Source organism: Echinops telfairi, unplaced genomic scaffold (genome assembly GCF_000313985.2).
Source record: "Echinops telfairi isolate 266 unplaced genomic scaffold, ASM31398v2 ScPeMD7_7468;HRSCAF=8506_0, whole genome shotgun sequence".
Classification (NCBI taxonomy): Eukaryota; Metazoa; Chordata; class Mammalia; order Afrosoricida; family Tenrecidae; genus Echinops; species Echinops telfairi.
In genome coordinates this window covers 55150294-55164063 of record NW_022111369.1, presented here as the reverse complement: position 1 = coordinate 55164063, position 13770 = coordinate 55150294, and the positions used below count along the sequence as shown (strand labels likewise).

The following is a 13770-nucleotide window of genomic DNA, read 5'->3' as shown; positions in this document are numbered from 1 at the left end:
CTCCGCAGCATCTTGTTCTTCAGACTTGGGAGCCGGCACCACTGTGTCCCCCTCTGGAGGAGACTGCTCCTTACCACTGCCAATGGGTAATTCTAGCCCACCGTCGGAAGACCACCCTCCGAGGTCCACGTGGCTGATTGGGTGGTGGTCACAAGGAGACCCCACTTCACTTCCCTCTTCCTCTATTGTTTCCGGATAGCTAGTGAGTTGGACAGTATGGTTAACCAAGCTAACAGACAGGACTCGGGGGCGGGGGCAGATGAGCACATATCATCTCAGCCAATCTAATAGTCACTTTCTGGCAAGGCATCCTGGCATCAAATAGAGTCAGTTGTTATGCAAGACATCAAACTCTTCACAATAATTAAGAGCTAGTTCAAATTTGTTACTGAAGGCACAAAACTGCTGCTGGAAAGGTCAAATTCATTAGTTTTGTTCAATATTGGAAAAACTTCCAATACAGTGTTTAGTCGATGTAATCAATCAGAGATGGGAATGGTAGATAATTAGGAATAACCATTCAATGATAAGGTTACTTTGGCTGAAAGAATTAGACCTGACTGTAAAAATTTCTTTTTATTGGACTATAAGCTTCTTGAAGGAATCCTGGTGGCATAGTGAGTCATGCACTGGGCTGCGAACTGCATGATCAGCAGTTCAAATCCACCAGCCCCTCTGAGGGAGAAAGATGAGGCTTTCTGCTCCCCTAAAGGTTTATAGCCCAGAAATCTACAGGGGCAGCTCTACATCAAGTTGAATCGAGTCATCTTGATGACAATGCATTTGGCTTTTAGTTGGAAGTTTCTGGAAGTTGGAAGTTTTTCCACCATCTTTAATATTGGGTACCCAGGCACTCGGTAACATCATCCAACGAAAAGCAATTGCTCAAGAACTCCTTGCTTATAAAGGAATAAAGTTTTTAAACAAATGCGAAAACATCATCAGAGATTAAAGAGAACACTGCTCCTGTAAAGCAACGAGAAATCAGATGCACCTTTCACTTATCAGGAGTATTTCCACGGGGAATTTTGAAGCAAGGTCCTGGGATTCCTTGCACATGAGTTAACATCTACATAAGCTCACACCTAGATGCAGATCTTACCTACATAATGATCAGAGTCTTTCTGCAACTGTCCTCTAACAGGATTGGGAGCCAGCTAGGATATGGGCGACTGTTGGCTAGGTCTCATTAATGTAACTGGTTTGAAGCATGTGTTCCTTAGAAACTTGTGATACGAGCAAAAGCATTGACAAGCCTTGGAAGCATTATGCTAACTAAATACATCAGACACAAGGATAAAGATCATCAGACCCCACGTATGTATAGGAATAATATAGAATAAGCAAATGCATAGAGTCCCAGTTAGATGAGTGCTTTCCAGGAACAGAGCTGAGGTGCGAGGAGTGTCAGGGTCAGCAGGCAATGGGTAGCTATTGTTTAATGGGTACAGAATGATGAGCAAGTTTTGGAAATAGAAGTGGCGATGGTCATGCAAAATTGCAGGTGCGATGTCAATGCATCGAATGCTGAAATGCAGGTAAGGGGACCCGTTTCATGTTAGAAATGCAGGTATTCAAAACTAACATGCTCCTTAAGAGAACTATTTGTGGAATAGCTACCTTGTGCACCTAACTCATCAACTGCCCTTAGGAAGCTTCTACTCACGACACGCTATCTCTAAGCATCTACCCTGCCCACGTCCACTTGCAACCTGATGTCGACCATTTATTTCACCTCGTGCCCAGGGACCGCATTCTCCAAAGCACTTGCAGTGGGGCCAGCCCTGTGAGCAGCCAGGCCCAGGGCTTACCTGAAGGGCCGCTCCCCGCCCAGGGGGGAGGTGGCCGTGCTCCAGCTCTTCCGGCACTCCTCCCGCTCGCCTCTCTTCTTCCTCAGGGGAGCGGGCACATAGGCCGTCTGGTTGCTTTTGTTGGGGAGGTACTGGTTAAAAGGCACTGCTGATTTTGGCTCGCCGTGGGAAGTCCGGCGTGCAGACATGTCATCCTTCTTCACGTCTGGCAGCTTCCGATGAGGCAAGTCCGATTCAGAGTCACTTCCTCGCCCTGAAGCAGAGAGGGAGGGAGCTGGGTTATCAGAACAGCCCAGGGGCCAGCATGTCGCCTGAAGGATGTGGCTCTGATTGTGGGTTCCAGGGATTCCTTCCTTCAATTATGCCCTTCACAAATCTCAAGGATCAGTCTAAGTTCAGTCCTCTCTGGAGAAATCAGTAGACACTCATCCAGAAGAAGGATGGGAAGGGTGGGGCAGTACAAATTAAGGAATGGAGGTAAGCTAAACCATGTCTGGGAAGTACAACTGGCAACCCATCATACACTGGCTGGGTTATGCAGCCGGCAAAAGGAAACGTGAAAGCTCACCTGTGACATTGTTCATGACCACCTGGTGCATGCGCTAGAGACACAGACACCGAAGAATGATAAAGGGTTGGGTCTTTGAGATATCTTTCATCAATTCTAGAAAGGTCTGGAGCACGGAAGTTACCATCCAGGAGCAGAGTATAAGAACAATGCCCACTTATCATTAAGTCGATTCCAATGCACAGCGGCCCGATATTCACAGCGACCGCAGTAGTGGTTCCAGGACTGAGGCCCTTCACAAGCGCAGGAAGCCTCATCTTCCTACTGTAGAGTGGACGGTCGCTAGGAACTGCGGACTTCAATGGTAGCAACCCAACGTTTAGCCAAAGGTATAAGAGGAATTTGGAAACGTGACCATTGGGGCTGATGTAAGTATATGCCTTCCAGGGGAGTGGTTTAACTCATAATAAGTGGTCCCTCCCCTGGTGACCCTCCCTGGTTCCCATAGCTGGAGGAAATCTTTCTAGTGAAAAAAAAAAAAAAAGCACACCTATTCCCTTGGAATGCTGACTTTCCTGAGCCAAGGAAAGTTCTGAAATAGCCTTTTAACCTTAAATGACTATACAATAAGAGGGAGGTTGGCAAACAAATGACAGAGGCGTTAGAGGCAACCGTAAATCCTGTAATAATGGCGATCTATGGGTTAGTGCTTACATAGACACGCAGATGGAATCGCTGTGGGAGGGCAAGTGGGAGTATGTGCACATGCGTGTGCATGCATGCATGCGTGTGTCGCAGTGGATATTTATACATGGGCATTTATTTATCTTTGCAGGAGCCCTGCTGGAGCTGTAGGTTTGAAATGGGGCTGCTAACCGCAGGGTCGGCAGTTCAAACCCACCAGCCACTCGGCAGGAAAAAGATGACCCTGTCATCCCGATAAATATTTGTTATCCTGGAAACCACATATAGGGTCGCTATGAGTTGGAATCAACTTACGATTTTTTTGGCTTTATCTCTGCTGCATATATATCCATGAATGTGGTGGAGCGTACAGGGAAAGTTATGAAAATGTATTAGACATAACCAAAGACCGTGAGGGGTGGAGTTACTGGGCCTGGGGGCTCAGGATCATAGCCTTTCGGGGAGACTAAGTTTAATTAGCATCAAATAATCCTCAAAGACAAGGTTCCGCATCCTGCTTCGGTGAGTAGCAACCCGGGACATCGGTTCTCAACCTGTGGATCTCGACCCCTTTGGGGGTCAAACAATCCTCTCCCAGGGGTTGCCTGATTCCTAACAGTAGCAATATGACAGTTATGAAGTAGCAACGAAAATAATGTTATGGTTGTGGCGGTCACCACAACATGAGGAACTGTATGAAAGGGTCACGGCGTTAGGAAGGTTGAGAACCACCGATCCAAGGTCTAACTACCAGTCTCTCCCTATATAGAGCGATACATTTGGAAGGCTCCTGACAACAATTCACCCTACAGACTAATGGGCCGTGTAGGGTGGCACTTCTATCTACTTTCGGTTATGAAGTTAACCTATTACACGCCCCACTGACTCCTGTTGGGCAGTAGCCCCTATAATTAAATTGTATTGGCTTTTTACTGTGTCTCTGTCTGCCCAGATTCAAGGTAACACAGCCGTGAGAACTCGATGGGGCCGTTCTGCTCTGCACACATGGGGGCGTCGCCTGGAGATGGAATCCACTGGACAGCACGGAGGGTCGAGATGAGCCAGAATCTGACTTGATGGCTGAGTATGGTTTTTGGTTTGTTTCTGGAGCGCTGAAAATGACAACAGGGATCAAGCTACCACTCCAACAAGCTTGCTATTGGTAGCCGCCCTTTCAGGGCTGGTTGAAACTCTGAATTAAAATGACTGGCAGAGCACTGGACACGGAGAAGGCCACTTCCCCTTCCGGTCCCAATGGGCGTGCATCTGTCAAGGAGGGGCAAGACTCCTAAGATGACCCTTTCCGGTAGCCTGGCAAAGAAATCATTGGCGAGCCTTTGAAGGACAGCTAGAGACGAAGTGATACGATGCCTTCTGAAAGACTGTGGACATTAAAAAGCCCTGTCCACAAACAAGTCCTTCATTGTTGCAGATGAACTGTCCAGCGTATGAATTATTATTCACGGTGCTTGCTTCAGGTTCTGGCCCCTGACGGTTTGACCACGGCATCCCTTGTTAGTACTTGATTTGTAACTTAGCTCCCTTTCCACTGAGTCCTACTTCACAAGCCATGTCATAATAAATGGTGAGAGTCCCCTGTGAGTTGCTTTTTGTAAATGAATACGAATACTCCCTTACTCTCCCCTTAGACGAAACTCTTAGCCCAGGTGTCTCCATTTGCTAGCATCCTCCTTGCCCGGTGGCTACTTACTAACAGCTCTGGGACTCCAGCTCTGTGCTCCAGGCTCCCAGCCTGGTCCTTTTTTCTCCGAGCCAGCCCCTCTTACAATAATGTCCCATGCATCAATCTTCCTCAAGGGAAGTATGGGGCAGGGGACACTGCCTTCTATTGAACATATACATGAGAGCAAAATGATTCCTCTATCGTTTGTGATAAATGGATCGAGATGTCTCTGGGTCTTCATTCCCACAGTCCTACAATCTATGAACATTAAGTGAGTTCAAGCCTTAAAACAGATGATCCATGATAGGCTGAAAGTCTCAAAATATATCAAACAGATCAACCTCACCCCCACCCCAAAAAACCCAGGTTATCCTTTGATGAATGTTTCAGACATTTTAAGAAATGTTCATTCGCCAGTGCCCCAAGGTTAAATGGCTCAGTTGAAAGAACGTGTAGCTTTATGGTCTTGTGGACCCAGATCGAATTTCAGCCCCACTACCTACTCTCTCTGAAGAGCGCTGGTGGCCTAGTGGATTACACTCTGAGCTGTTAACCCCAAGGTCAGTGGTTGAAGCCCACCAGCTGCTCCTCAGGAGGAAGATGAGGCTGTCTGCCCCTGTAAAAATTACAGCCTCACATGGCGGTGCAGTCTGCATCAAAGGGGCAGTTCGGTTCTTCTCTGCCCTCTATGGTTACTATGAGCTGGAATCAACTCTGTGGCAGTAGGTTAGGTTTTCTGGCACCTACCGACTCTGGCGCTGCCATCAGGTTAAGTGTTGGGAGGCTCACTGCAAAGTCAAACCCACCAGCTTCCCCTCGGGAAGCAGGATAAGGCAATCTGCTCCCTTAAAGAGTGACAGTCTTGGGACGTCCTACACAGGGCACTTATGAGTCAGAACAGACTTGCAGGCAGAGGGGGGGTGGTTGTGGGGGCTACTAGCTGTGTGACCCTGGGAAACTTAACTAAAGCCTCTTATACATTAAGATCCTCATGGGGAAATGAGGGGGATGATACTCCTCTCTTAGGCTGCCACGAGGATCAAAAGACATGGCATAAAGCACAGAGGAAGTGACTGGCGTCGACGGCTTCGATAAATGTTAGATCTCCTTTTTTGAAGGCAAGGCCAACGACTTCCAAACATTTTGACTCTACGTCACCCTGTGAACGTGGAACTATGCTAGGGTGGTTTCTCTACTGAAGCCCAGTGTTAGGTCACTGTAACATAGCACATAGAGATGAACGTCTTTTATCAAAGGCTGACCCTTCCTTTTGCCTAGGGCTATCTTTATTTCTTCCAGCAACCAGGGATCTCCCTGCCCCCGCCCCCCAACCATTCTCCTCCAAGCCCTGTGCTTTTAAAATCCTCTTCTTGCACTTGAATTTCTCTCATTTTCGATTTCCTTTCCAGAATTCATCTTTTATATACATGATTAGAATATTCAGCTAACATGGTGTTCCATACTTATAAAAGACATCCTTAATTCAAAACACACCTGAATTTTGCTCCCCCACCCACAGGAGCTCAGTCGGCCTCTCTTGTGTGGCCATGAAGGGATATGGGTGAAGGTGAGGGAGAGACTAAACACCCGTCTAGGAAGACAGATTGGCTGAAGCAACCTAGGAGAGCCGCAGCATCCCACACAGCCCTGCCAGGGAACGCTCACGTCTGCCCACAGAACCAGGGTGTCTCTTGTGCGCATCCCTTGGTTTTCCTTTATCAGACGAGTCCATGGGCCTCCAGGAAGAGAAAATCCCAGCTCTCCACAGTGACTTGATAGAGGCTTTGGAGAATTTCATGTAAGACTTCTTGTGATGGCTTGAAGCATCCCAGAAGTCAATTTTCAAGACACCACCCCCCGCTACCAAAAAAAAATCTGCCTTTCCAAATATGGCAGTGTTTATTAGGACTAGCGATCTCAGTGATTAGCATCGCTTTTAAAAACATACCATACACTCTTATGAGATCCAACATCAATGCGGCTGAAATGATATCACTTCTTTCCTTTCTTTCTTTTTTTACTTAAAAAAGGCAGATAAAAATAAGTTGCTTTCTTTGAAAACCTCATTAAGTCTTGATTAGTTTACAAAAGCATGAGCCTGTAGGTATGGGCTGATTGGTGAGCTGTGGAAGATGGCGTTTCCTGGCTAGTGTTTCAGGGAATTCAATGGAACGTTACTCTTTAGAGGGAGGAAGCACTTATAAGACGACTCTCTTATTAATTTAATTGCTGCACACAAAATTGCACCTCAAGTCCACATTAGAACAATATTGGTTAATCACCATCTTATACTCCTTCAAGAGGTGGCTCATTATAAACTGGACCCCACAGGGCTGGCGACAGAGAAAATACAGGACCCCGGTTACTAGTGGTTGAAAAAACAGAAACAAAACCCAGAGGAAGAAAACTCAAACTCACTGCCCTGCGTGCATTCTGGCTCCCAGCAACCCTACAGGACAGAGTAGAACTGCACTGGGTTCCTGAGACTGTCGCCCTTTATGGGAGTTGAAAGCCTCATCTTTCACCCATGTGATAGCAGCCCAACTATACATAGCCCACTATGCCACCGGGGTGCCTAGTGAAGAGGAAAATATTTTTTTAAGTAACCAAATTAATACAAAGGGAGACAGTAAAACCCACGGGAGCAGGAACCTGTGTAAGGCAGACACCTGTCAGGGAAACACCACCACCACCCCCCCAACATATTTTCCACCAATCCAATCCAACCCAAACCAAACCCATCAATTCCAACCCCTAGTGACGCTAGATAGAATTGTTAAGGTTCTGTAGATTCCGGGGAGCACAAAACTCCATCTTTCTCCCTTGGATCAGTTGGTAGGTTTGAACTGCCAACCCTGCGATTAGCAGCCCACCGCTTACCTGAGAGCACCACCTAGGAGTCCCACTGAATTCAGGCTTTCACGGGCTTCACTGTACTTAGTTAAGAAGTATTTTGTAAAATCCAATCGACTTTGGGTTATGTTAAAGCTCAGTTGGATCTGGATGTGGCATTGTCCCTTCTAATTCTGTGGGTGGTATTTAAGATGTCATGAAATTTTAGAAATGTTTTTCAAGCAGCTTACAATGGCCTTTGGTATTTTTTAGGAATTACATACTATGTGGTTGCTTGAGGCTAATCTGTTTGTGGGAAAGTGGGCACGCTGCAGAAAGCATTAGTTCAGTCATTCTAGAATAGTAATACAACAACAACAACAACATCTTAAACAAAGGGAGAGAAGGTGTGAGTGAAATACATCTCGGATCCCACTTCTTGACTCTACTTACTGGTGGTGATCGGTGCCACTTAAAGTTGTTGGGATGATTAGTTAACTTCCCTAAGGAGTCCTGAAGGTGCCCTGGTGTGTAATGGTTACTTGTTGGGCTGCTAACCATAGGTCAGCAGTTTGAAACCACCAGCCGTTCCATGGAAGAAAGATGGGGCTTTTTACTCCCGTAAAGAGTTATACTCTCAGACACACACAGGGGCTGTTCTACCCTGTGCCGTAGGGAAGCTGAGTCTGCATTGACTGGATGCTGTTAATTACTTAATGTATTCTTTGGACAGATCCCTGGTGGTGTAGTGGGTTACACATTGGGCAGCTAACTGCAAGGTCAACAGTTCGAAACCACCAGCTGCTTCTCAGGGGAGGGTGGTGATGGAAAGGTGAGGCTTTCTGCTCCCATAAATATTAACAGCCTCAGAAACCCAAAGTGATAGTCCTACCCTGCCCTGTGGGGTTGTGAGTTTTAGGGCGCATCTGGAAAGGAAGGAGGATGAGGATGGTGTAGCTCTGTGGCCAGAGCAAATGAGACACCGCATCTTCAAGTACTCAGTCCCTCCTCAACCATGGATGCAGCTGGCCACATAGGCCGCATTCACTGAAAGGATCTGTTGGCCACAAGAGATGCTTGAGTATCAGTGAGCAACTTGTGAGCCCAGTTTCACTGTGGTTTAGGTAAGATCCATTTTTTTAAGTCTCTAGAAATATTGATATCAACAGTAACAGTTGGGGGGTAAAATCAGGGGGGGAAAGACCTAAACATTTTGTACCAGCCTTATTGATTTTCCTGCAAGTTCATACTTGCAGAGTTAAAGTCATTTCCCCTCCCTAGAAGTATAAACAAGGTAAGTAGGGTAAGCTTCTGGGGGGGAAAATTTAAAGCAGTATATTTATATCATGACCATACATTTTTTGGTGAAGATAAATAAATGATCATTCTTTCCAGGTGAGATAAAATCAAACCCAAACTGAGCTCACTGTCCTGGAGTCTATTCCAATTCATAGCGACTCCATAGGATAGAGTATGACTACCTCTGTGGGTTTCCGAGATGGTGAATCTTTATGGGAGTAGAAAGCCTCCTCTTCCACCCTTGATGCTGCTGGTGGTTTCGAACTGCTGACTGACCTTACGATAAGCAGCCAAGTAAAAATCCAGAATGCCTCCCACCAGGGCTCCAGCTAGAAGCAGCCGGATAGAAATCAAACCCAGCCCCAGGGTAAACACAGGCAGTCAGAACTCTGTGCTATAGCTTACTTTAACGGCCACCTACATCCCTCTGGTCAACTTGTCAGCTAGGGTAAGGATCAGCCAGGTTGCTGGGCTTCTGAACCTTCATGGGGTGTATAGAGCGAGTTTCCAGGCTGCTGGAAGTCAACCCCTTTCACTTATCCAGTGTGGTACTCACTTCAGCATCTCCACCCCGTCCCCACCAGCCTCCCCAGTACCGGCTATATAAACTTGAGCACAGCTGATGAGCTCATCGTCTGCACAGGGTCTCGATTCCCCCAGACCAGGGGGAAGAATGACGTAACCCATTTCCCAAGAGGAGATACCCTCACAGAGGCACTGTTCAAACTGCTGGCAAAACCAACCCAAATTCTAAGAGCCAGGAAAAACAACATTGGCACAAGTCTCTTCAGCACCTTTCTAGAGTTGCCACGTCCCAGCAAGGTGGGCAGAGGGGTCATCCGGTTCACCGGAGCCAGCCATGCAGCCGGTGACAATGCTGCCCTTGGGGAACACTGGGTTCTGTGGCATAGGGGTTTACGAAGATGCCGACCTACCATCACTGCTGCCCCGGAGGACTACATCTGGGGAAGGTGTCTGCCGGGAGCGGGAGCCAAAGGAGTCCAGGCTGTCGAAGGAGTCATCTCTGCCGTGCCGGGGAGGGGAGAGGGAGTCGCTGCGCTCGGAGTCCCAGCAGTCGATGTAGCCGCTGTCTCGGATGCTACGCTTAGGACTCTCAGTGTCATCCGCCTCCTGGCGCAAAAGGAAACGGGGGATTATGGGCATCGCTGCAAGGCAGCGGTTGGCAGTATCATCAAGTGCTATGGTCCACCCCACCCCACCCTCTGCTGCATAGCTCATGAGCGTGGCCGGCAATCGGCAACCTTCGCCAAGCCATCACCCCACCTCCACCAGAGAGCCACACTCAGCATGGCCAAAAGGAGATGCTCAAGGGACCCCCCCCACCCACCGGGGTTTCAAAACCAACATAACAGTCATAAAACAAACCCGAAGGAATTCATAGTAAAGGATCACAGGACTGGATGTCTGTAAATACAGTGACAGATGAAAGCGTCAACGAAAATGAAAAAGACAAAATGAAATAAACCCTGTAAAACCTGAAACCTTAACCTTGACCCGCCTTTCGGAATCCATAACTGCATGTCTGTCCTGGGACTCGCCCCCGGTTCAGCCGAGCAACTGGCCCTGTCTGTGCTGGCTGGCAAATGCACGCAGCATTCGTTTGTGCAGCAGATTAGTTCCGTTAAGTCCTGGAGCAGAGTGCTTCCAGCGCCTTCTACCTTGAAGGGAAATTCCTGCTCTGAGAGGAAGCTGGCTTTCTGAGGCAAAAAGTTTGGGGGGGAAAAAAAGGCAAGGAAAAATATGCAGAAGGCGTTTTCCTGTTGCCTCAGAAGAATCCAGGCATGCTCGCTGCTCTCGGCCAGCTCCTGGCGCGGGGGGAGCCCCGAGCACTGTGGCTGACCCACATGCTCTGAGCCCTGAGAACAATGGCCGCCTTTGACAGCCTGTGATTATAAATTCTTTCCAGCACAAGCAGCACATACTAAAACACTGGAACTCTAGCAGGAGAAAGGTCAGTCCAGCCATGCGCACCCTCGTATTAGAATCAAAGCCTTGTTCCCACCAGTGTCTTAGCATTAATTACACTCGTCCGGACTGAGGATAACAAAAAATAACTCCGGACACTCAAAAGAGACACCTCTCTTTAAATCCCCCCCGCACTCCCCCAGACACCAGATTGTCGCTTCAAGTCAGGGCTGGGATGGCACTGGCCGAGGGGTCTGTCCGCATCTGGAAAGTCTGGAGTGTCACATTGCAGATTTCTCATGACCCTCTCTCCCACCTTCTCAACAGAAAGGGGGAGACATTGCTCCATGCTACCCACTCAAACCCACTGCCGTCCACTCCCTTCTGACTCGCAGGGAGAGACCGTACGGAGGGTTTTTGTGGCTGTACATCTTCACGGGAGCAGCCAGCATCATCTTTCTCCCGCACCCTGACTCCTGGGCTTGAACCAGCCTTGTGCCATGTCGGAATTTTCGAAGACTGTCTACATTGTCCAGGGAGCCCAATGGAGCCAACGCTTTCACAGGCAGCGTCTTTGATAGCCTCCAATGATGCCCTGAGACACTTCACAGGGGTGCAGGTGAGAGGAGAAGAGTTCGCACCCTACAGCGTTCACGCAGAGGAGGTGATCCGAGCTAACCAAATGGCCACCTGGGTGGATGCAGCTGCCACAACTCCCAAGAGGCAGACATTGCAGTGGCAGAAATAAAGGTCAAAAGTTAACCAGGACTTGAACAAAAGCCAGGCTCCACCTGCTTAACAGAGAAGAACTCCCTGAAAAGTGTAGATCGAAAATGGATTTTGATTTCTGACTTCATTTCTTCGGAAATGCAAGTAATTGTCTTGGACCGGTTATCTGCTGAGACTTGGCCCAATGGCTGAGAAATGAAGGTCACCTTGTATGAAGCACTATGTGGATGGGGCTATACTTGATTTGATTTTTTTTTGGGGGGGGTATGTCCTATTACTTCCTCCTCACCTCCTCCCAATGACATGGTGGTGGGGATTTCATTTTACGGATGAGAAATATGAGGCTCAGAGAGGTTACATAATTTGAAAAGAGGTCACGCAGTGGCAGAGCTAGGGCTATACCACACGATTCTGTACTCAACTCTCAAATGGTGAAACTTGAAAATGTTTCATCACCTTTGGTAGGATGACAGCTGCCACACCACCTGTGTGACTGGACACTTACTGCCTCCTGACCCTGTGGCGAGGCAGACCCTGCCGATGTCCCCCAGCTAAATGCCAGTTGTGCCTGCATCACCACACTGTACCCACCGTCTGAGAGAGGCAGTTCGGGGTCCTGGTTATAAACATGATCTCCAATGCCGGGCTGAGTGTTAATCCCAGGCCCAGCACTTACCAACTGCAGGACTTCAGACCTTACCTCTCAGACCTCAGTTTCCTCACCTGTAAGATGGGACAATAGTAGTGCGTATCTCACAACGTTTCTGGGAAAGTGCTATGTGTCAGTTTACAGAGAGCATTCAAAAGAATGCCTGATGGACAGTTTGCCAAAACGAATCAACTGAGTCCATTCCAACTGAGACCCTATAAACCACTGCCTTGATGTAGATTCTAGTTCATAGGAACCTAATAGGGTAGAATAGAATTTCTCGCTGGGATTTTCAAGACTATAAATCTTTTAGGAGGTACATCGCCTCATCTTTCTCCCTCAAAGTGACTGGTGGATTTGAACCACTTAACTTGTGGTTAGCAGCTCCATGCATGGCTCCTCTATGCCACTATAGGCATACTACTCAAAACTCACTGCCATTGAGTCCATTTCAACTCACGGCAACCCTATAGGTGGAGTAGACCCAGCTCTGTGAGTCTGTAACACTGTTTAAATTTTTATGGGAGTAGGTAGCAGCTGGTGGTTTTGAACTGCTGATTTACTGGTTAGTAGCCTAATTGGTAGGCCGCTACACCACCAGGTGTGTTCTAGGTGCTCCAAAAGTGTGAGCTATGGCCATAATGACTATTATGTATTTGTTCATGTATGTAAATAGCAGCATATAAAAAAAATCACACAAAATTCATTAAAAGACTGTTAGAGACACAGCCTTATAGACACCTTTATTTCTTCCTCTGTTAATCTGTCCGTATCTGCAGGGTTACTAGAATTCAAGATCAACTGAGTGATAATAGGCACCTAAAGGTCCTATCGGGTAGGGTGGACAGGGAGCCCAACCACTGGCCACATCTCAAATGGTCACAAGGACAAGTGGCTAGCCGCAACATTACGAAATGTTGGAGTTTAAGAAAATACTGTAAAGGTTTCCCCAAAGGCTCACATTTCTTCCTGACTCCTACCCCACAGCCCCCTGGAGAATGGAGACTAGGAAAGGGAATGTCCAAATGTTCCCGAGCCTCCGCGGCTTGTTCACCTCTAGTCATGGGAAAGCAGAGCACAGCGGGCACGGCGTCCGCCACCGCCCAGAGAGCCAGGAACTCCGTCCCGGGTCACGTCCGAGAGCTGGAAGCTGACGGATGTGGTCAATAAGAAAAGTGAAAACCAGCTCCCAAGTGACCAGCCGTGGCCGAGCTGAGCCCCTAGGAACTTCGAGGTGAAATGGGAGGCTGGTCATTTAGTCAGAAATACAGCTGTGGACACCAGCTGGACTTACGTCTTTCCATAAATTGCCCACCCTTTGTTTTGGGGTCATCTAAAGTTCTAAGGAAGAGAAAAGATATAGACCAATACGAAGCCTTAGGAAAAACAAGAACAAACAGCCAACGAAACAGCAGGAACCTCAAACAAACAACCTCAACACTACCTGCTGCATCTCTGCTGATTCCTGGGATCACCTCGAGCGTTAGGGGAGGGAACTGTACGGTTTCGATGTAGAGATCCCCAGGTCTTTCTTGGAAAGCCATCTCTGAGTAGGCTCAAACCACCAGCTTCTTGGTTACTAGGCAAGCGAGTGACCATTTGTGCTCCCCAAGAACTCCGTAACAGAAAGGCTGTTGTAAAGTGCTAT

The 13770-nt window shown here is 47.8% G+C and overlaps 1 protein-coding gene across 3 annotated transcripts in view; it reads right to left on the bottom strand.

Moving 5' to 3' along the window:
- Positions 1-10507, bottom strand: part of LIMCH1 (LIM and calponin homology domains 1) — a 107068-nt gene extending 96561 nt beyond the window's left edge. For 2 of the 3 annotated variants that reach the window (XM_045284004.1, XM_045284006.1), the window contains exons 1-3: positions 10328-10507; positions 9754-9949; positions 1812-2064 (exon numbers count right to left, since the gene is read on the bottom strand). In XM_045284004.1, the coding sequence (XP_045139939.1) occupies positions 1812-2064; positions 9754-9949; positions 10328-10351 (473 nt within the window). In that variant the 5' untranslated portion in view covers positions 10352-10507. The remainder of the gene's footprint in view (positions 1-1811; positions 2065-9753; positions 9950-10327) is intronic. The other variant, XM_045284005.1, reaches the window with a different exon arrangement.
- Between the last annotated feature and the right edge of the window lie 3263 nt (positions 10508-13770).